Genomic DNA, 22,338 nt, shown 5'->3' on the forward strand with positions numbered 1-22,338 from the left:
TTCCCAACTGCGACGGGATAGTCATGATGATCTGCAACCGATGCGACAACTCCGCATCAGCCAGTACCACATGCTAGCTCCATATTCTACAGGTGACCACATGCAATCACAGCGTGGAAGAGACCTGCAACGACCACCCCGGACAGCCAGTGTCGTCCACCAGAATGTTTGGCAGCTCAGCAGGACAAGTCACGGCGTATACAACACCGACCACCGCGACACAGTCGATGCCGCCCGCCTGAACTACGGTTGGCACCTCAGGAAACCAAGTCACTGCGTGGCCGAGATCGGCCACCTCGATGCAGCCAGTGCCGCCCACCAGACACACTGTCGGCAGCTGCGGCCGCTCGCAGTCGTGGCCGAGTGTAATGACGAAGAACGACAACGGGGCTCTGGCGCGAGAGCAGGATCCGCGAAGAAGAGAAGAACGAGGTGGAGAATAAGAACAGCCGGCCCACGAACGGGCGTTGCCTCTTGTTTCTCTGTCTCTTCTTCACAATATATATATATATATATATATATATATATATATATATATATATATATATATATATATATATATATATATATATATATATATATGGATATTGTAGAGAAGCATTTGAACGCTCTAATGGGTCGTCCTCTCAAGCGCCTCCTAGTGGGTCATCCTCTTCGCCTATTCTCGGAGAGCACGCCCCTCGTGCTCGTGAGAGTCTGCGAGTCTGCGCTCTGTCGTTGTTCATCGTCGCCGTCACTCTCGCCGTCAATGAACGTCTTAACAAAGTGGTGGAGAGTGCTGTACCGTCACCACAACTTCGGTCTCCATTCGATGCCCCTGGAGCTTCGATCCCGTACCGTGCCACCTACCATGCCGCAAGACGCCGCTCAGCAAACGCCGCCTCCTGCTCCGACCGCTTGTCCCGGTGTCCCCCGCATCCGTGACCCTCCTATCTTCACCGGCGCGGATGGCACCGACGTGGAGGACTGGCTCGCGATTTACGAGCGGGTGAGTGTTCCCAATAAATGGGACGAAGCGGGCAAGCTGAGCAACTTAGTTTTCTACCTCGCGGGTGTGGCAGGCATGTGGTACAACAACCGTGCATCCGACTTCCCGACGTGGTCCGATTTCAAGACCGCCATCGTCGACGTGTTTGGCCGCCCTGCCGTCCGTAAGCTGCAAGCCGAACAGCGGTTGCGTGAACGGGCACAACAGGCCGGTGAATCGTTCACGAGCTACATTGAAGACATCCTTGACTTGTGCAAAAAAGCCGACGCGAGCATGCCGGAGTCTGACAGAATCAGGAATGTTATGAAAGGCATCGACGACGATGCCTTCACCATGCTGCTGGCCAAAAACCCTCGCACAGTGGCAGAGGTCATCACGCTGTGCCAAAGCTTCGAGGAGCTGCGCCGGCAGCGCTTGATGACCCGTCGACCGCCATCACGCGATGCTGATCTCGCGGGCTTGTCGGCCATTTCCGACCACTCCACCTTGCTCGCCGAAATCAAGTCGTTCGTGCGTGAGGAAATTGCCCGCCAGATCTCTCTACTGGCTTTCGCTCCACCGCAGCGTGTTGACCAGCCGCCCACTACCCTCCTGCCTCCTCTCCGCCGAGCGATTCAGCAGGAAATCGCAGAGGTCATTCCTGAATACCACCAACCGCCTCCAGTGCATGCGCCACTAAGCTACGCGCAAGCTGTAGCCAGGCCGCCCCCAGCGATTCCTGTGGCTGCACCGCGGAGTTACGCCGAAGCCGTCGTCGGACCCCAGGCCTTCGACGCGGCTGTGCCGCCTACGTACGTCGACGTCATGCCCAGGCCCCGACACCTGCCCACAATGCCCTCATATCAGCAGCCGTCTCGTCCGTCCCGTTCTGCGACATGGATGCGACACGCGAACCGCTGGCGCACTTCCGACAACCGCCCCATCTGCTTCGCGTGCGGTTGCGCCGGTCACGTCGCACGCTACTGCAATCGCATGGAGCCGCCTCGGGTCGCATCAGCCCTGCCCAGCCAATCAAGCCAACCTTATTATGACCAAGCGCCGCCTCTGTCACCGACGTTCCGCGCCGCAACATCTACCCGCCGGTCACCGTCTCCACGACGTCGCTCACTGTCGCCTATGCGGCCACGTCCGGTCTCACGTGACCAGGAAAACTAGTCGTCGCAGTCCACGAGGCAAGGGCTGCGACGCTATCGAACTGCGAAAGCCCTCAGCGAAGCCCATCGAACGTGATAGACGTGTTTGTGGACGGTGTTCGCGCATCTGCCCTTATCGACACTGGAGCCGCCGTATCCGTCATGGACGCCAAACTTAGCCGATTACTGCGAAAAGTGACGACGCCACTTTCTGGTCTCTCCCTCCGTACAGCCAGCGCCCAAAGTATTCACCCTACAGCGGTGTGCACCGCCCGCGTCATTATTCAGGATGCTCTGTACGCCGTCGAATTGATCATAATTCCTGCCTGCTCTCACGACGTCATCCTAGGATGGGATTTTCTCTCCCTCCACGACGCCGTCATTCATTGCGCGCCAGCCGAAATAGAGCTCTCACCGTTCCCTGATTGGACGCCGGCAGACAATCCATCGGCTGCGGGCAAGGTACATGTGAAAGACGACACCAAGGTGCCTGCAAACTCGTCAACGGCGGTGTCAGTCTACTGCGCAAGTCTTTCCGACGCCGTTGCACTCCTCTCGCCATCGGACCGTGTTTGCACGAGGAAAGGCTTGCTGGTGCCTTTCGCGACCGTGCAAGTCACTCAGGGCAGCACCTCTATTTTTGTCATCAATCCATTCCCGTACAGTGTCACGTTTGTGCAAGGGGAATGTCTCGGTAGCGTGGAACCCCTCGAAGACGCACAAGTTATGGACGAACCAGATGAAATGCACTGCCACAGTTCCAGTACGCTCGGTGCTGTTTCCACGTCTGGTTCATCACCCGCTGATGTATTTGGTTCCTCCATTGCTGACAACCTTACGCCAGTCCAGCGTTCCCAGCTTCTGGGCCTGTTGGAAGAATTTCGCTCTTCTTTCGATGTCGCTCAAGCTTCTCTCGGCCGCACGTCCGCCGTTACGCATCGCATCGACACTGGCACCCAGCCGCCACTGCGGCAATGTCCATATCGCGTATCTCCCACAGAACGCCGTGTAATCAACGAGCAAGTCGACGAGATGCTTCGCCGCGATGTTATTCGACCTTCTAACAGCCCCTGGGCGTCTCCTGTCGTTCTTGTGGCGAAGAAGGACGGTACTGTGCGGTTCTGTGTGGATTACCGACGACTTAACAAGATCACTCGCAAGGACGTGTATCCACTACCGCGAATAGACGACGCGATTGACAGCCTGCAAGGCGCAGAATTCTTTTCATCTCTTGATTTGCGCTCAGGGTACTGGCAAGTACCTATGGCTGATGACGCTCGACCGAAGACCGCCTTTGTCACGCCCAACGGCTTGTACGAATTCAACGTCATGCCGTTTGGGCTGTGTAATGCGCCAGCCACCTTTGAGCGCATGATGGATACCGTTCTGCGCAACCTGAAATGGCACACATGCTTATGCTACCTCGACGACGTCGTTGTTTTCACTCCGGTCTTCTCGACGCACCTTCAACGCCTGCGGCATGTTTTGACGCGTTTGAGCGAGGCCGGTCTGCAACTGAATCTAAAGAAGTGCCGATTTGCAGCAGGGCAGCTGACAATACTCGGTTACGTCGTGTCTAAGGACGGTATTCTCCCCGGTCCAGCCAAGCTTCGGGCCGTGACCGAGTTCCCCAAACCTACGTCTGTCAAGGAACTGCGCAGTTTCGTAGGACTGTGTTCCTACTTTCGGCGCTTCATTCGAAACTTCGCGAATATCATATCGCCGCTGACGAAGCTCCTCGGAAGTAATGGGCCGCTCAATTCGTGGTCGTCAGAATGCGACGAAGCTTTCGCGAAGCTCCGTCGTTTGTTGACGTCGCCTCCCATACTACGCCACTACGACCCTACGGCTCCTACAGAGGTACACACAGACGCCAGCGGTGTTGGCCTTGGCGCTGTCCTTGCGCAGCGCAAGCCAGGGTTCCCTGAATATGTCGTGGCATATGCAAGTCGCACGCTTACCAAAGCCGAGACCAATTACACCGTCACCGAAAAGGAATGCCTGGCGATTATCTGGGCCCTTACGAAGTTCCGACCTTATTTGTATGGTCGCCCATTTGATGTCATCACCGACCACCATGCACTATGCTGGCTATCATCATTGAAGGATCCATCAGGCCGCCTCGCCCGCTGGGCACTTCGCCTACAGGACTACGACATCCGCGTGCTGTACCGCAACGGACGCCAGCATGCTGACGCCGACGCACTCTCGCGCTCCCCCTTGCCTGACGACAATACCCACTGCACAATGTCTCACAATTCCGTTTCTTCCATCGACATTCACACCATCGCTACCGAACAGCGCAAGGATCAGTGGATCGCTTCACTGATAGACTTGCTCACTGATCCATCGGCAACACCATCCACTCGCGCGTTGCGTCGTCAAGCCCATCATTTCGCCATTCGCGACAACCTCCTTCACCGACGCAATTACAACGCCGACGGCCGCCAGTGGCTACTAGTAATACCCCGCAGTCTCCGTTCTGACATATGCGAATCGTTCCACGCTGATCCGCAGTGTGCGCACTCTGGGGTATCGAAAACATACCACCGCATTCGCCAACGGTACTTTTGGCGAGGGATGTACCGCTACGTGCAGAAGTTCGTTCGCTCCTGCATCGATTGTCAGCGCCGCAAAGCTTCCACACAACAGTCACCAGCAGGTCTACAGCCTTTACCTTGCCCTGACCGGCCGTTTGGGCGCGTTGGCATCGATTTGTATGGGCCACTTCCTCTGACGTCGGCTGGTAACCGCTGGGCCATCGTCGCTGTAGACCGCCTTACGCGATACGCCGAAACTGCCGCCCTCCCAGCGGCAACAGCGCGCGATGTAGCCTCCTTCCTGCTCCACCGGTTCATGCTGCGCCACGGTCCACCCCAGGAGCTGCTCAGCGATCGAGGCCGTGTCTTCCTGTCGGAAGTCGTCGAAGTCATCCTCAAAGAGTGCAACGTTGTTCACCGCAAAACTACTGCTTACCACCCGCAGACGAATGGCCTCACCGAACGCTTCAACCGCACGCTAGGCGACATGCTATCGATGTACGTCGCCGCCGATCACACAAATTGGGATTCGATTCTGCCTTTCGTCACCTACGCCTACAATACCGCCCCTCAAAGCACAACTGGTTTCTCACCCTTTTTCTTATTGTACGGCAGGCACCCGTCGCACACAATCGACACAATCCTTCCATACACGCCGGATCGATCGGAGTGTGCGCCTATTTTTGCCGCAGCCAGACTTGCTGAGGAGTGTCGCGAGCTTGCCAGGACCTTTACTACGCAGGACCAAGAGCGGCAGAAGAGCATTCGCAGTGCCACCAACACTTCTGCAGCCACGTTCCTCCCTGGAGCGCTCGTATGGCTCTCGGTTCCTACCACTGCAACTGGCCTCTCTTCGAAACTACTACCCAAATACGAAGGCCCCTACCGTGTCGTCGAACGCACATCCCCGGTCAACTACCTGATTGAACCTATTGAACCATCTTCGGACATGCGCCGTCGAGGGCGCGACATTGTCAACGTGGAGCGCCTCAAGCCCTACCATGACCCGTTCATAGTGACCACCTGTTAGGTCGCCAGGCGGCTCCCTTTTCGTACCCGGGGTAATTGTAGAGAAGCATTGGAACGCTCTAATGGGTCGTCCTCTCAAGCGCCTCCTAGTGGGTCATCCTCTTCGCCTATTCTCGGAGAGCACGCCCCTCGTGCTCGTGCTCGTGAGAGTCTGCGAGTCTGCGCTCTGTCGTTGTGCATCGTCGCCGTCAATCTCGCCGTCAATAAACGTCTTAACAATATATATATATATATATATATATATATATATATATATAGATAGATAGATAGATAGATAGATAGATAGATAGATAGATAGATAGATAGATAGATAGATAGATAGATAGATAGATAGATAGATAGATAGATATTTACATGACGTCATCGCTTTGCACTGCCTCCGTGATTAGTGGGCCGATCACGGAAGCAGTGCAAAACCAGGAGAGGTCCAGAAAGCTTGCAATATCTCCGATCCTGGAGGCAGTGCAAAACTGCGTCAGATGCGAAAGTTTTTGCACGGGGGTGAGGCAGGACACACATATCGACTGAAGAAGAAGATGGCTTTCGCCTTCCAGTGGCCTTAGTACAACGCATAAGGTAGCCTATGGGTCTTTTTTAACGAATGATGGGACTTACTCTCCGAGAAATCACGAGGCGTGAGCTCTCGATCTTTCCGTGGTATAGCACGAGCCCTTGATTCCAACCTCACCGGGTCACTAGAAACGTTGAAGGTTACCCTCCTCTTGCAGGATGCATACCCAATGTTGCAGTTCGACACGACACATTTCCGCCCCATCCCAAAGCAGCACTGGTCGAAATCTGCAAAGTGCTCTTCTTTCTTGCGGCGTGAAAAGCGCGCGCAAAGACCGAGAAGTCAGCGCGGACAGCGCAGCGCGGTAGTCACTGAGCGCGCTAGAGAGCCAGAAAGCGTACGAATCGCGAAGGAATGCGCGACAGCTTGCTCACGTAAATTGGGAATTGGGTCAGCTCAGGGGCCACAACTAGGAGCTCGTTTCACGCGCTGCACGGCCAACAATTCGGGTAGTATGTATGCGTCGCATCCGTAGAAGTGCTTGTAAACGATGGCAACACGCCGGAAGCGTCATCTGTTGTGCGGCGGCACAAACCGCCTTTCCTCCGAGACGCTGTCGCGCCTCCCTCGGACGCAGCCGCGGCCTAGAAGATTCTCCTCCTCAAGTACTTCTTTCTTCATGTATGGAAACCATTCTATTAGCACCGTGTTGGATCAGCAGTACGCTGGATACCTGCCTGTCTTACGTGATGTGCAAGCTATCTTATGTTTTACGATCTAAATGCTTTGCCATGGGAGCCGCTTATAATCAGCATCGCCACATTAAACGCGGCTTGTCATGCCTAATCGAGTTTCTCTCATCATATGGGAGAAAACCCATATGATGAGAGACCACACCGCACCACACCTGCTTACTTAGCAAGCTAATTTTTAGTAACAAAGAATATGGTCGATAGCCTTATACCGCACTACGTTTCAATTTGCTTTTATCGCAGTCATTGCTTCGACCTTGCGGAGAAACTGTCTCCTGTGGGGTTGTTCTCGTTATGACGCAGAACGCCAGATTCTGAAAGCAGCACTACATCTGCAACGTGGCTTGAGCTTAAAGCTGCGCCACGATCTCGGCATGTGGCCACGCAGCGCTTGTGGGATGTGCAATACGAAAGCGCCGTTGGCATTTTCGAAGACTACACGCCTTAACGAAACTTTATGAATGACCCTTATGTGTGTATATGTGTGCATGACTCTACGTGTTATTTGTGTGTATATGTTATTGTATAGACCACAGTCAATACCCGGCACCAGGAGTAGTTTGGCAGGTGATGCAACAGACTAACATCCCCAGGGTAATCATTACAAAAAATTATCGATCATTCCCGATGAGCGAATATCCGCCCGGCAAATTTGTGTCGTCGGATACGTACATTGTGCTAATTACGCTTATTAAAATAAAATCAGACTCCAGTAGAAAAGAACATTAATATGGTGATTCCACTCACATAGTTCTGAACAGGGTGTCGGAACGGAACGAAAACCGAAAACGAAAAACGAAAAAAAACGATATTTTTGACCGGAACAAAAACGTAACCGAAACTTTATCTATTATTTCGTTCCGGAGTGGAACCGAAATTTTTTCAATCGTTTTTCGGTTCACGAGAAAACTTCGCAGTCCGGAACAACTGAGCTCATGTAATGTGAGCATATCTCAGGGTACAGTATTAACGCGTACCTCAGGCAGCAATTCCAAAGCAAAGATATGTTGAAATTGTGCGAAAAACGAGAACAGTGGCAACCAGAGATGTTGATATTAGAGCAAGTGGACTTTTGTGGGCCTGTCACGCAGGCCAAAGTGGAGAGGGCATTGTCGGCGCTGAAGTTTGTTACAGCGAAGGCTCTTATGAGATCAGAACAGCTGATTTTGGCACCATAGTTGCCCGCCGCCGCCCGTGTCCGTGACCAATATCGCGTGAAGTAAGAAAAAATGAAATGAGAAACAAATTTCTAGGATCGGATGGGATTTTAACCCGCGCCCCCTGCGTGGCATTCGAGTCTTCCACCACAGTGCCACGCTGGTGCTTATAACTCCTTCACAAAAATACTCTATACAGGCGTCATGTCGTGCAAGGAATCGTGGTAATACAGCGCGGCAGAAGAATAAAACGACAACCAGCCATCACACAATGCTAATTCCGCAAAGAGTGTGTGTTTAATGCTTCCCACCCACTGCAAAGTGCTCAGCCATAGTTCATCGTCATCAGCCACAGCACAAAGCGCACATAATGCCTTACAGATGTGTAGCGGCTACCACGATTCTCCGAAGAATCACGAAAAATGACATAGTGGGAACTTCGGTACTTCAGAAAAATTACGATGATTTATGGCGTAGTGGGTACCCTGCATGTGTACTTGTATCAGCTGCCCCAAGAGACTCTACAACGGGCTCTACAAAGTGCGCTCTTCCAACTTTCGCTGTGGCTGTGCTGCACATTCCGCGCAGGCCTGGCAATCTTTTTTATCAAAACAGCGGTCTCGCACATCACAGAGTGCACTCGGTGACGTGTAGCTTCTGAGATCGTGCTCACTCCCTTGACACAAAGCACTGAGCCCACTAAAATTGTGATTGAATTTGGAAAAAAAAAAGGCAGCGTCTCGTGCGCCGCGCGGTGCAGGAGCCGATCCCACACAAAACTAGCTCCTGCACCGCACAGAAGTGACGTCACCTCGTTAAAGTACACTTTAAACAACTCAAATGGACAGATTATTACTTTATAATGTGTTAAACCAACAAAAATATTAAACAAAACGTGTTTGACAATTTATTTAATGTACATTTGTTAATTAATGACATATCGCAACCACCTTAAGTCCAGGGGGCGCTGCGAAAGGTAACAGCAGGCGGCAGAGTTTGATGATCTGCGGATGCGGATTGTTGCGTTGCTGTTGGAAGTACTGCATTTTCTAGTTTGCGATGTAAAAACGTGGTGTTGTCGAGGGTGCAAGTGTCCTTGCAACCGAGTACCTCATTTTGTTTGTCGCGAAGGGTAAGGTTGACAATGAAATAAATGTTGTTGCACAGTTCGTGTGAACGTCCAGACGCACAAGAAACCCCAGTGCGGCTGCGAAGTGTTTTTACTAAGCCTGTGATCTCCGATGGCCAATGCTCCTGCACTGCAGGTTTTTCGCAAAGTGCGAACACGTAGCCGTCGTTCATCCGTTGCTAGGTAAATCATGCTGTGCTGTCACCGGCCGTGTATTCAGCAAGGCAGACAAACTGTGCGGCACTGTTTTGTAGGTAGGTGGGCTAACGCAGTCGGCTGTTGCCATTGGGCATCGTTTATCAAGTGCTGATCGCCTAGAGTACAGGTAGCCTAGAGCATCACGGCGACACTTCAGTATTTTGAAGCGACTTAGTCTGCCGATTACTTCGTCAGGCGGTGACGGTACCAACGGTACAGTGAGCGACATAAGATTTCGTGTTGCATATTCGGCGTGGCTACAAGAGGCGAAGAGAAACAATGACTGCTAGCTGCTAAAAAAATGATGGCAGGAAACTTGTCCATCATTATTTGTTATGGTTATCATATACCAGTCATGTCTTGTACTCGGGACACACACGCAATGCGATAGCACCAGCCGGAGCAATATTCTAGCGCTACAGTTACGCCGGCCGAAAGCACAGATTCGCCCAGCGATATTCAAAAGATGCCGAAGTTCGACTGTGCCGAAAGCCACGCTTTACGCAATTCGCGTTTCTTTCCATCGCGATATAGTACATCACCACGAGCCGTTCGCGAAATCTAGGCGCCCAGTGACTCAGTTCTGAGACCACGTCCTGTCATCCGAGCCTTGATAAGCCGTGCAAATCAACATTCCTGACGCGGATGCTAGAGACACCGATGCAGCCAGCTGCATCTGATCATCAAACATCCAATATCAAAGGGCCTGTAGACAGGACCACCAGCAGCGCAGCAGCAGCAAGTCCGGCTGACGGGAGTCCGATGGGGAGGCATACTCGCTTGCCGACTCGGCGTATTCACGGCATATTCAAACGGCGCGCCCAACCGGAAAACGCATGACGTCACTTCCGTGCGGTGCAGGAGTCTCTTCTGTGTAGAAGCGGCTCGTGCACCGCGCGGCGCAGCAGTCTCTGCCAAAAATAAATACCATGACTTTGAAGGGTATACTGGTTTGTGTTAGTTGGTAGGAATTCATATGTACAGTTACTTCCGCTCCTCTGAAGAACGTGTACCCTTGTCCCGCTATCTTAGGAGGAAGACAAGTAACTACATCACAAATCAAATGTTTTTTTTTATGATTACTTTAGCTTCAAACTTTTCCATAAAAAAAACGTTACGAACCCTTACGGAACATTATTTTTTCGTTCCGGAACAGAAACGGAACGGAACTTTTTGCGGTGGAACGAAACTAAAACCGAAACGAAAAACATTTCGTTCCGACACCCTGGTTCTGAAGCCCCGCGATGTACAGTTGTGGGACGAACATTGGGACGTATTGAGTAGGTGTACGCGAATATTCGAAAATTTTGAATAACGAATCGAATAGCGTTGTATTCGCTTCGAAGCTCGAATCGAAAAGTGCATATATGAAATAACGAATTTCGTTCGAATAACTTTCGAATAATCGGCGCAGATAGGAATACCCAAACGAACAGAACATTGAAACGGCGAGGATCGTTTGTGTTGTTTAAATTAGTGAATTATCAACATCCATGTAACCCAAGCCTTTAGAGGACTGTCGAGGCCATACTGTGCACTGGATGAAAACGCCTTGACGTAAAGGTGCACTGTTGCACAATCAAGTGTCTGATCCACCATCATCATCATGAGATTTATCATGATGCTGGTTCATGAAACATTTTTTTTGTCTAAGGTTTATTTAAAATATGATGACGAATGAAGACGTTGGTTACTGACGTAACCGCTGTAGCTGAACCTAAAGTTATATCTCGAAGGCTCTAATTATCTAGTCTAATTATCTACAAAATTGTGGCATTTCCCTATCGAAAAATCTCGTATGAAATTATACGTGTCGCGTATATATTCATACGTGTCGCGTATATATTCATACATGTCGCGTATATATTCATACGTGTCGCGTATATATTCATACGTGCTGCGTATCCATAGGTACGTGTTGCGTATCCATCGATACGTGCTTGCGTATCCATTGACAGGTGCTGCGTATCTGTCTGTACGTGCTGCGTATGTCTGTACGTGTCTGTCTGTACGTGCCATCACCGCGTATCCATTGGTATGTGCCTTCGCCACGTATCGAACAATATGTGCCTTTTAATTTAATAGCAAATTTCTCAGTGGTAAAAATTCCACAGGCGTATTGTTGCATCATTCGTATTCCGCACTAGAATCGAAAGCATATGACAGCAGACACTTTGAGTATAAACACACAATCAAAGAATTTTAATGGCATGACTTTTTAAACACACATCTAGAACCGGCCAAAAGAATATCACAGTGTGGGCCGGTAACACTAAATTTGTGCAAGCAATAGCATAAATATCTTAAAATAACAATATATTTTTCATGGTGCGCTTGCAATACAAACATAAAATTAAATATGTTGCATCATTCATATTCCGCACCAGAATCAAAAGCATGACAGCAGACACTCTGACACTTTGAATAAACAAGCGATCAAAGAATTTTAATCGCATGACTTTGTAAACACATCTAGAACCGGCCAGAAAAATATCACAGTGTGGGCCGGTAACACTACATTTTTGCAAACAGTATAAATATCTTAACATAACAAAATGTATTTTTCATGGTGCACTTGCACTACAAACACAAAATTAAATATTGCTGCTGTGTGTGATATGTCTGATAAATCAAAAATTGGTGCTGCATATATATTAAAAATCGTAAACAAAATCTGACGGTGAACGCGAAAAGATGTGACCTAGCTCTAATCCAAGACGACGAAAAAGCTCATCATTGCTGCAATAATCAACCACCTTTCAAAATGTGAAACTTCACATTACCTGCACAGAGAAAGCTTGACTTAAAAAAATGTTTCTGGTCTACAAGCTGGCCTTCAAAGAAAAACCCGAGGAGCAGAAGCTGTGATACAGCAAAAACATAAAAGGGAGTAAGACAAGCATAATGAAATCGGACTTGAAGCACACAATGTGGAAGCATAGTTCGCACTAAAATGTACAATTGAACACCTTCATTATTTACCTCTTTATGTTGCAATGAATATTAGGAACCAATATTTCAAAGGTGATTTGTTACCGGTATTTTGTTGAAAAGAAATAGTGGCATGGTTCAGTAACACACTTCTGTACCACCCCTGGAGTGATTAGAATAGAAATCTGGTAAAATGCAGTGACTCAAAAGAATTGATTTGCTGAAGGCATCCATCAAAAATATTCGAAGAGAATGTAACTGCTGAGGCTTCCAGAGTGCCATCAGCATTATTAGAAGCTGCATGCATGAGAGAAGCTTTCAAGACAGTCAAGAACACGTCTCAGTGATTAGATTTGTTGAGTGCATCTGTAGCGGATGCAGTTTGCTTCTGGCGCACCCGGACAGTGAAGACGCAAGTGCACCACTGAAGCATGCGCTATACAAACGCAAGTTTCAGAAAGATTACAAAGATGTGATTTTGCAAATTAATTGTTTAAGGTCAAGAACCCCAGTACGGCAGACCTCAATATTTAGAAAAAGTAACGAACAATTTGGCCATATTTCATTAGGTAAATCGAAATGTCTAGCCATGACTTGGTATGTTTGAGCCACTGAACGACAATTTCAGTAGCACATGTACTACGGCTCTAGCACAACACAATATTCTGGCATGGCAGGAACAAAAAACCTAGTCCAAGCATTACTGTCACAACCAGGAAAAACTTGTATGGGAAAGTGCGACATGCACACAAGCCAGCACAATGCCACCAGTGCCGACACCAATTCATGGCCATAAACAGGAGAAAACTGGTCGTGACTCTACACAGGATATGCAGGATCAGTTGAAGGAAGCATGTTGCCTATCATGGTAGATGCTTAAATGTAGCGTATTAAAAGAATACAAATGCATGCCACAACTGACGAAGCGATACGGAAAGTCTTCACCAGGTTTGGTTTTACCTCACTGTACATTAAGCCAGCTGGCCTCAATCAACAGCACCAGTTCCTCAAGATTTCATGAGGAAAAAAAAAAAGATCAGACTCTGCACCTTAATTATCACCCACAATCAAAGAACCTGGCTCAGAGGGATGTGCACACAGTACAAGATCGACTGAAGATAGTGCCTAATGGTATCTTACCAACACACTTGGTGTAGTTTTATCTGAAAATGCTGCTGCACTCTTGAAAAAGGCAGCAAATCCCTGTCATAAGATGCTACTGGGTTTTCAGATTATACAAAGCTCAACTGTTGTTGCAGAACTGGTATGTAGAACATAATGGAGAGCTTCAAATATGATGAAATCCAACATCACATGAACAGTCGGGGTGGAGCCAGAAAACATTAGGCACCATGGGCAATTGAAGAGGCAGTTGAATTGGGTCTGGTTTTCAACAGCTGCTCTGGCATGGGGCATCATCACAGACACAGGCTATATATAACTCTGACAGCGGGGCCTTGGGACCAAGCTACCACAAAATCTTTCCCGTCACCGCAACGGCTTTCATAAACTTTCCCATTCACAGCAGAAATCTTTTTGCACGATCGTTTCACGTTTGGTAGTCCAGATCCCGACATTTTGAACTAGCCAAACTAAACAGGTGCCTAGAATTACGGTGTCCATCCAAACAGCATGAATGTGAACAGAAGCAACAAAGTAGAGGGTTGAACATACAGATCACGCGTTAGCTCTCACTTCACAAGCTACAGGAGACACTGAACCCACCAAATGAACACTAGTGCGAACAGAGTGGAAAACCCAGAAGTTGCAGGACATCCCTACTCAAAGAAGTCCGCAGACAATTAAGCATCTCCAGAACCTACAGATGCTCCAAATGTGCCCGTGCGAAGAACTAGACTGCCTCCACAACACTTTCACTTATAAAAGGGGGATAGCTGCTGTGGATTCCCCGGTGCCACCGACATCAAGACAAATCGCACGCACAAGAAGGACCCTTAAGAAAAAAAAGATGCCCGAGTGAATAAACACTCGTTCTTTGAGTGGAATCTGGGTGCTCCGCTTTGTGCTTTGTTCGCATGACTGCTAAAAAGTGCCTCCAGAATGCACGAAAGTTCCTGAAGACGTGAAATGCACCAAAGGGTCGAAGAATGTTATTGTGAGTAGGCATGGCATCCCAAAGTGCATTCTCTAGGTGATCCTGAAGGACTGTGACAAGATTAAGAAGACATACATAACAGCGGCGCTTTCATGCGCCCCGATGGGAAAGGACGTGTCTATAGCCAACCACAGTAACCTTAAAGGCCAACTGCAACGAAATTTCGCAAACCTCAAAGAGCTGATTTATAGGCAGTCTAGCTGGAGATAATGCTACCTGCCAAATTTCACCTTCGAAATGCAAGTGGTTATCTAAGAAAAAAACCCGCCAACAAAGCAATTTTTGATACCGAAACTAGAAAAAACGACGCCATTACAGCTGACCGGAAGCGACGCAGACCACAGCCAGACAGACCGACCGATGCAGGCGAATCATCTGCTCTGAGCGCCGGAGTATTGGCTTCGCGGCCGGGCCAAAGCGTTTACTTTTTAGATGGTAACGAAAAAACAAAGTATGTAAACATCCGCCGTGAAGAAAACACGGATACATGCCCATAAAGCGTTCCTCTAAGCAACGGCTGCCGCTTCGCACCTATCATCTCGCCCTACACTGTGTAGGAGAACTCGCGGGTTCACAATAAATGATGCTGCTGGTTTACACATCGGGTATTCTCGCTTCATTGATAGACTACGGACAGCAAGACATTGTTATTTTTGATATCGATGCTCGGTGTGGCACACTCCCATGTCCACCGAAAGCGACCTGCATTTCTGTAAACACTTGTTTAACTGCGCCCAAGACTTTTACATTAAACCTAACGTAGCACAATTTGTTTTCTTAAACTACGTTTATGTGCTTGAATTCCTTTGAACTGAGCACGACTACATTTCTGTCGAAATTTGCGGCTTTGACCACTCGCAACTAGAAGCGAGCCGATCAGCTTTTGGAGCTTTTATTACTCGCGCGTGGATGGCGCAGCTAGTCTAGCGCTTTGCGGGGCGTCGGTTTCCCTGCTTATACTAAATGTCTTTTGAATAGCGTTACGCTGAATTTTAGCATGCGAAACACGCTAACGCAAGCATTTTACGCTATACTGTCTTATACGAATACTTTTTGTTGCCGGTGCTTCTCCAAACGCTAGTCGGGGCTTTGCGCTCGTGGGTTGCAGTGGCTGAATATTGAAGGCACTGTGTCAGGAATCCACATTCTTTTCAGTTTCCACAGTATTCGGGCGAAAAGACACCGGTCGTACATAAAGTCGTCATCCTTAAAGTGCGCCACGTAAAGTACCACGCTCTTTGATAGCTCCCATTCCTTTCGCCTCACTGCGATAATCAGCAGCTACTGGAGCTTTACGTTTTTTGGAAAAGTGTGAAAGCTGGTCCCATCCGTAACAACGTGTTCCAGCAGCCTGCGGCCCCGCATTTCGTCCTACAAAAGAGTTAGCTCGTATAGGAGCGTCACGCAGAAAAGGAAGGGATTTGGCTGCAGGAAGTTCTGCTGCTTCTGCTCACGAGCGGCCGTGAGCTGCGATTTACGTCATTTCCGTTTGTGTCCGATTTGCCCGGGCACACCACTAGAGCTCCGCGTCGTCTGCTAGCCGATAATTAGAGCACCGATTATAAATGAAGTACGCGACTGCAAGATTTTTCACTGTGATTATCATTACTTACCCAACATATACTACGCATTCCAAGCTAATTCTGTCGAAGTCAGATTTCATTGCAGTTGGCCTTTAAGAAGGCGCTCTTTCTGTGCTTCAAGCATGCCCGAACTCCAGACGGGAGTACACTTACTAATCCTGCGCCTGCCGATTGAACCATTTCAAAGAGTGCCGCGGCATTGTTAAGACAAAATATGCATAACACTAACAAATTTCTTTTTTGTGAAAACCTAGTGCGACCATCACAACATCTGATGAATTAGTCCCGCTCAATGAGGTTGGGCACTCTACAAAAAAATTTCTCCTCATCACTGAATGATAGAAAAATACATGGCTTTGCAACACAGCTGAGTCTGAGAGCTACAAGAGGGCATTGCAAAGAAAAAAAGCATGGCATTATGTGACCTGGCATACCGACTTCAGTTTCCTCAGCAACAACCTTTCTGCAAAGCAAAAGTACGTCACCGTTGCTTACAGAGCTTTCATCTATGACTTCAAAAATTCTCTTAATAATGAAAAACTCGCCGTCCTCAGTCTCAAAAAGGCTGCTGTCACTTTTGCAGCTTCTTTTGTAGTTCCTGCTGTGAAATATTGTTCCCAGATACAAAAATCTGAAATGTTCTTGTACACGAGGAACGTGATTCAGCACTAGCTCGAGACACTCTTTCTCTGCAGGCGAAACTACCAACACTTCTTTGGATGCACCAAACATGCAAGCACCTTGCACATGCTGAGCCTTTTCTATATTTGGATAATGCAGAAAATCATGACATAACTGCTTCGTCTTGAGCGGTATTACATCCGAAGAAAGCAGCAGTTTCAATTCTTGTGAAAGAATCACGCGCTCAAGGATTTGGTCAGGCACACCATTTGCGGCAGTAACTAATTTAACTATCTGGCCATTCCCACTCTCAAACCCAAATGCGGAATGACCCCACAACGGCCCGAAGTTACGGGCAGCCCGTGATAAGTGCAAGAGTTGATGCAGATTGAAAGTCATGCACCGTTCACCGTACAAAGCTGCCGCTCGGCTGACGAACCGTCGAAGGAGGTTATCTGAAAGAAACACAGATGCCAATTTTTAAGCGCAATACAATACACTGTTTCTTCTAAATTGAATGCACTGTTCATGAAAACTAAGCTATGTAACAAGACAATCAGGATGAAGACGACTTTTTTGGGTACAGTAAGCACAGAAGACCGAGCAACAGCAGGCTGTTCCACAACTACGAAAGCCTGTGGAATACCTAGAAGACAAGACCAATGCCATCCTGACAGCAGTCAGTCGTGGATTGTGTTTGTTCTGCTTGCAAGGTGCATACTTGTAAAAAAACTTCTCGACAGTACACGACACTACTCAACAGTACCTTATTGTTGTGCCCGCGGCACTCCATCTGATTATCCAGACCCTGCATGACAACACAACAGCTGGTCACCTCGGCTTCTCGCGTGCGCTGGCACGGATTCAGAAGTATTACTGACCATTCATTATAAAAACAGAACAGCAACACGAGGACAGAATGAAAGAAGCAACGGGACGGGCGTTTCTTGTGTCATGTTGCTGCGCTGTTTGTATAATGAATGCAAACCAACTTGCCCAACTTTCCGTTCTCTTAAAATTAGTGACCATGCCTTAATGTAGACATCGCCCATATAGTCAGAATATGTCGCAACTGTCAGTGACGCAAAGCACTGGTAACAAAACCATCAAGATTCGTACGACCGATCAAGCTGGCCATTCCAGCAGATTGGCATGGACTTACTGGGGCCTATTTCGACATTAAAATCTGGTAACAAAAGGTTGTCATGGCTATAGACTATGTCACACACTACGCCTAAACGAAAGCCCTGCTTAAGATGGTATCGTCGAGGTAGCAAAATTTGTTGTAAGAAACATTCTGCCGCAATATGGCATGCTGGAAGTCCTCACTGACAGAGGAACAGCTTTCACAGCCAATCTAACACAAGCCATCCTGCGGTAAGCTAGACATGTAATCGCAAGACAACCACTTACCACCTGCAAGTGAATGCCCAGACAGAACGGATATGTTGGCCTCGTACGTTGACACTGAACACAAGGACTGGGATGTTAACCTTCCATATATGACTTTCGCCTACAACACCGCGGTACAACACCATGGTATATGGAAAGAACGGTGCTATGACTTTCGACGCCATGCTGTGCCAACTGTCACCGACGAAGACAATCTCAATGTCGCTGCTCATTTGCAATGCAGCAAAGAAGCTTGACAGCTCACCTGCTTGCATATCAAGACCACGCAGACGATTGAAAGCCGCCACTACTATCTTCCAAGAAGCAACATGGAATACCAACACAGCGACTGTGTGCGAGTCTAGACACCAATACACTGATGAGGACATAGCGAAAATCTTCAGTGATACTTGGGACCATACAAGGTACTTCGACACCTCGGAGCACTGGACTATGAGGTTATCCCTGCCAGCATTACAAACTCTCAGCGTGACCGCACATGGCGCAAAATTGTGCACATGGTGAGCCTTAAACACTACCATGCACGCTGAGGAACTGTGGAGTTTTGTTTTGAAATTACTTTTGTTCATTTCATTTTTATTTCTTTTTACGCACATGTTCTGTTTTCAGCATTGGAACAGCGCCTTTTCAGAGGGAGGCATTGCCACACCTGCTTATTTCTTTATTGTGTGTGATCTGGTTTCACCCACAAAAACTGCTAGCATCACTTTGGCACACGCTGAGCCACAATGTTTGGGAAGTTTCCAGATTGTTACAGATTGTTCTCTAAAGACTACATGCAGGACGCGACTACTTAAGTTTATTTGGTAGCTTACGCGAGCACCAGCAATAACGCTGGAAGTTTCAATCACTGATGTATAAAAGACGACGCAATCCACCAATGATCACATTACCAAAGACTGACATCCACACTCACAGTTATCATTATACAGTGAATGTTGCTTGTACAATGAGCCTTTCTTTTACTGGGCACAAGTTTGCCCAATGAAGCATTTTATCTAGTGATGGTTGCATTTGTTTTTTCACCATCACTACTGCATGACAATACGATTCAGAAGCACATCGTAGTGGGGTCTTTGGCGTGCACCTAAAGCTAAGCACATGGGTGTTCTTTGCATTTTGGCCCCACCGAAATGCAGCTGTTGTGGCCGGAATCAAATCCATGCTCTCAAACTTAGCAGCATGAAACGTTATGTTCTAAGCAACCACATTGGGCTTCCTAGCTTTTATAAGAGCCACTATGCTCTCTAAACGAAATTTTAAATGCATTCAAGTTTAAATTAAACCTTTATTTTTACTGTCACGAAAAAAACTCAAACTTCACGAAACAATCATAAAAACAAAACAATCTATTCTAAAAGACTGGGAGTGCAAGAAGACAGACACAACAAAGAAGTCAAGGCCCCACAAATGCCATCTTGACTTCTTTCTTGTATCAGTGTTTGCACGGCCAGTCTTTTAGAATGAATACTTACCAACTAGCCTAGCTTTCTGTTATTCTAAAAAAATCTAACTTCAAAGAAAACTTGCATTTTTCAAGTATCATCCCTTAAAAAACAACTCCGGCGATTTTTTGGCCATGTCAAAGTAATGGTGCTTTTATGTTCCTGAAACGCTCCTGTTACGGGCCCGATAGCAGAAATACTCGGCAAATTGGAGAATAATTTTAAATAAGCAAAAAAGCGCAACACCGAAACCGAAACCCAACCAAGTGTACTGTCTACGTATGACATAGACGTTGTTACGAACGAACCGGAAGTCGTGCAAGGCATGCCGGTTACGCCGGCGCGGAGTATGAAAACTGTGACAGCCGGGACGACCAGCGAAGCGCCAGCCAAACCAACGCTGCCTGTCGCCTTGTGCACAGCAGACGCTCGCTGTAGCGGCCGAAGCGCCGAAATTAGCGGTGCCCTCGGCTGCGTCACTTCCGCCGCCTTCCCAATACTGACGTCACAGACGCAATGTTGCCAATAATTGTGGGAAGCCAGGAGGGCGTTTGCAGACAATCTTTAAAATTCATTTGCAAACAATCTGCGCATGTCTCAAGCCTGTAATCTGGCATAATGACTGAAACGTGCAAAGGAACGTACTCAGCGAATTTCATTGAGATCCATCGACCTCGAAAAATCGCCGGAGTTGGCCTTTAAGCAATGCAGTTTTTTTTAATAACAAAAGTTCAAAAATCCTGTGAAAACCACTTAATTTAGATACAAAAAATTGTTCCTCACCTGCTTGGGTAATGGCAGGGGATGAAAGTTGCTCTTGGAGGAGGAGGAAAATGGCCTCGGAAAGAAGCGCAAAGTGCTTCCTAAAGGGTGACGGCAAGGTATTTCGGCAGCATGGTAGGCAGTAAAAGAGGAGCCAATTTCGCCACTCATGGGCCTTCCAGAAGTGCCTCTCCTGGATTGAGCGAGGTAGGCGTGTGACGTGATGTGGCGGTTGAATGCTCTTGAGGCGCCGGTTCAGGAAAGTCAGTGTACTTGGTCGTCCTGCAAGGCCATTTCATACATTTGCATTTCTGGCAGAAAGGTCTCCAAATCAGTGGCCGTCTGATTTTAGCTGCTACTTATGACTGTGACAATAAACACACCACTGCCCAAAGTATCGGATCCCCAAATGAATCTGAAGATGCACAAAGGTTGCAAAGTCTAATTGACAGGACAGCTGGATGGGACAAATGTGAACACACTGCTACAATGGCAGTGACCAGTGTGCACAGCAGTTGGGCCATTTAGGCGTCACACACATGAAAGAAGATATGTCGTTACTAATGCTGAAAAGTTGACGTGATATTCTTAGCAGTTGCAGTCAGGAACACGTTCACTTCACTTCAGCTGCAATTGCTTTGTCTAAACACAGAATGCGTGAGGTCCCCACATGTTTTTTTGCACACTGCAAATGAGCTGTCATACACATGTTGTACTACGTGAAATCTTGTGAAAACGGTCCTACATTTAAAGACTGCTGCTGTAGGCCACCTGCTCTTAGGGATAACATAGCACACAAACATTAGTGTTTCAATGTGTGGCATTTTACATAACTGGAAAAGCAGGATAGACACGATATTTTCCATGTGTAAACATTTACAAGTTGCTTAAACTCTCACTGCAGAAAGTTGTTTAGGCTGGGTGACTCCTCTGTGTCTGCGCTGAAAACCTTCAGGTGTAGTGTCTCGAATGCACTCAAAAGAGTCCGCAAAGTGTTAAAGCTTCACAAGGGAACAGCAAAGAAAGATGCATGGGTTTTACATGTCAGAGCAACTGTAACATTGGGCCACATCATGGTTGGAGACTCCAGATTAAGATCAACGACTATAAACTTTTAGCATGCACCTAAATCCAAGCAGGTATATGGAAGTTTTCCCAATGCACTGTCATTACAATACAGCCCCTGTAGCCTGGGATCAAATCCATGCCCTCATGCTTAGCAGCACTCCACCCATATCCATTAAACGACCATGCTAATTAAAAAAATAGTACCAATTATGAGAACTACCACACACACGACTGCTATATACACTGTATAGCCATTACTCAATTAGTACATGTCATTATCACTGACTGGCAAACTGAAATACAGTTTGAATGCCCTTTAAGAATCCAAACATACAATGGAGCAACACTGGATAGCTGCAATTACGATTGTTTGTGCAAACCACAGAAACAGAAACAGATATTATCACTGCGTAAGTATGACATAAGGAATATCAACAAAAATTGAAGTTTAAAGGCAGGGCAATGGGTAGCGAGTTGGTGCTCTAGCAGTCCGCTTACAACCTGAAGGGCTTACAACCACTAAGTCATTTTACAGAGCCAATATGCTTCATACACCCATGAGTTCCAAAACCAAGAAGCTGGCAAAACAATAAAATACTGACCTATGTAGAAATTTTCATGACAGCGTGATGAATCAAACCAATAATCCGTGAACTGCCTCGTAACACCTAGCAGCACACAATGCATGTATTCCACAGTGAAGCACTCCACAAGGTCGAGGTACTGCAAAGACCGGAAAGCTGATGGCCCTTTCAATCCGTTGACTGGGGTCTGCAGCTCCTGAGCAAGTTTCATGTCCCTACGTACACCTGCTGTGGTCCTCTCTGGTGCAGGAATGTCGGGGTTAATGTAGAGACGGCGTCCTGAGATGGGGACAGACAACAGACTTAGATCACACATTTAATTGCACTATTAAGTCTAGCTACAGACTGAAAATAAATGCAAGAAAAAAGGACTCAGAC

General features: G+C 47.8%; 1 protein-coding gene across 1 annotated transcript; it reads right to left on the bottom strand.

Annotated features, from left to right (window-relative positions):
- Positions 1-15,581: 15,581 nt before the first annotated feature.
- On the bottom strand, positions 15,582-22,096 carry LOC119398647 (uncharacterized). The gene is made up of 3 exons (XM_049417686.1): positions 21,979-22,096; positions 20,330-20,590; positions 15,582-17,143 (listed from the first exon to the last, which is right to left on the bottom strand). The coding sequence occupies exons 1-3, from the start codon at positions 22,061-22,063 to the stop codon at positions 16,347-16,349; spliced, it is 1,143 nt and encodes a 380-aa protein (XP_049273643.1). The 5' UTR covers positions 22,064-22,096; the 3' UTR covers positions 15,582-16,346.
- Positions 22,097-22,338: the final 242 nt, after the last annotated feature.

Source organism: Rhipicephalus sanguineus, chromosome 7, assembly GCF_013339695.2.
Source record: "Rhipicephalus sanguineus isolate Rsan-2018 chromosome 7, BIME_Rsan_1.4, whole genome shotgun sequence".
Lineage (NCBI taxonomy): Eukaryota > Metazoa > Arthropoda > Arachnida > Ixodida > Ixodidae > Rhipicephalus > Rhipicephalus sanguineus.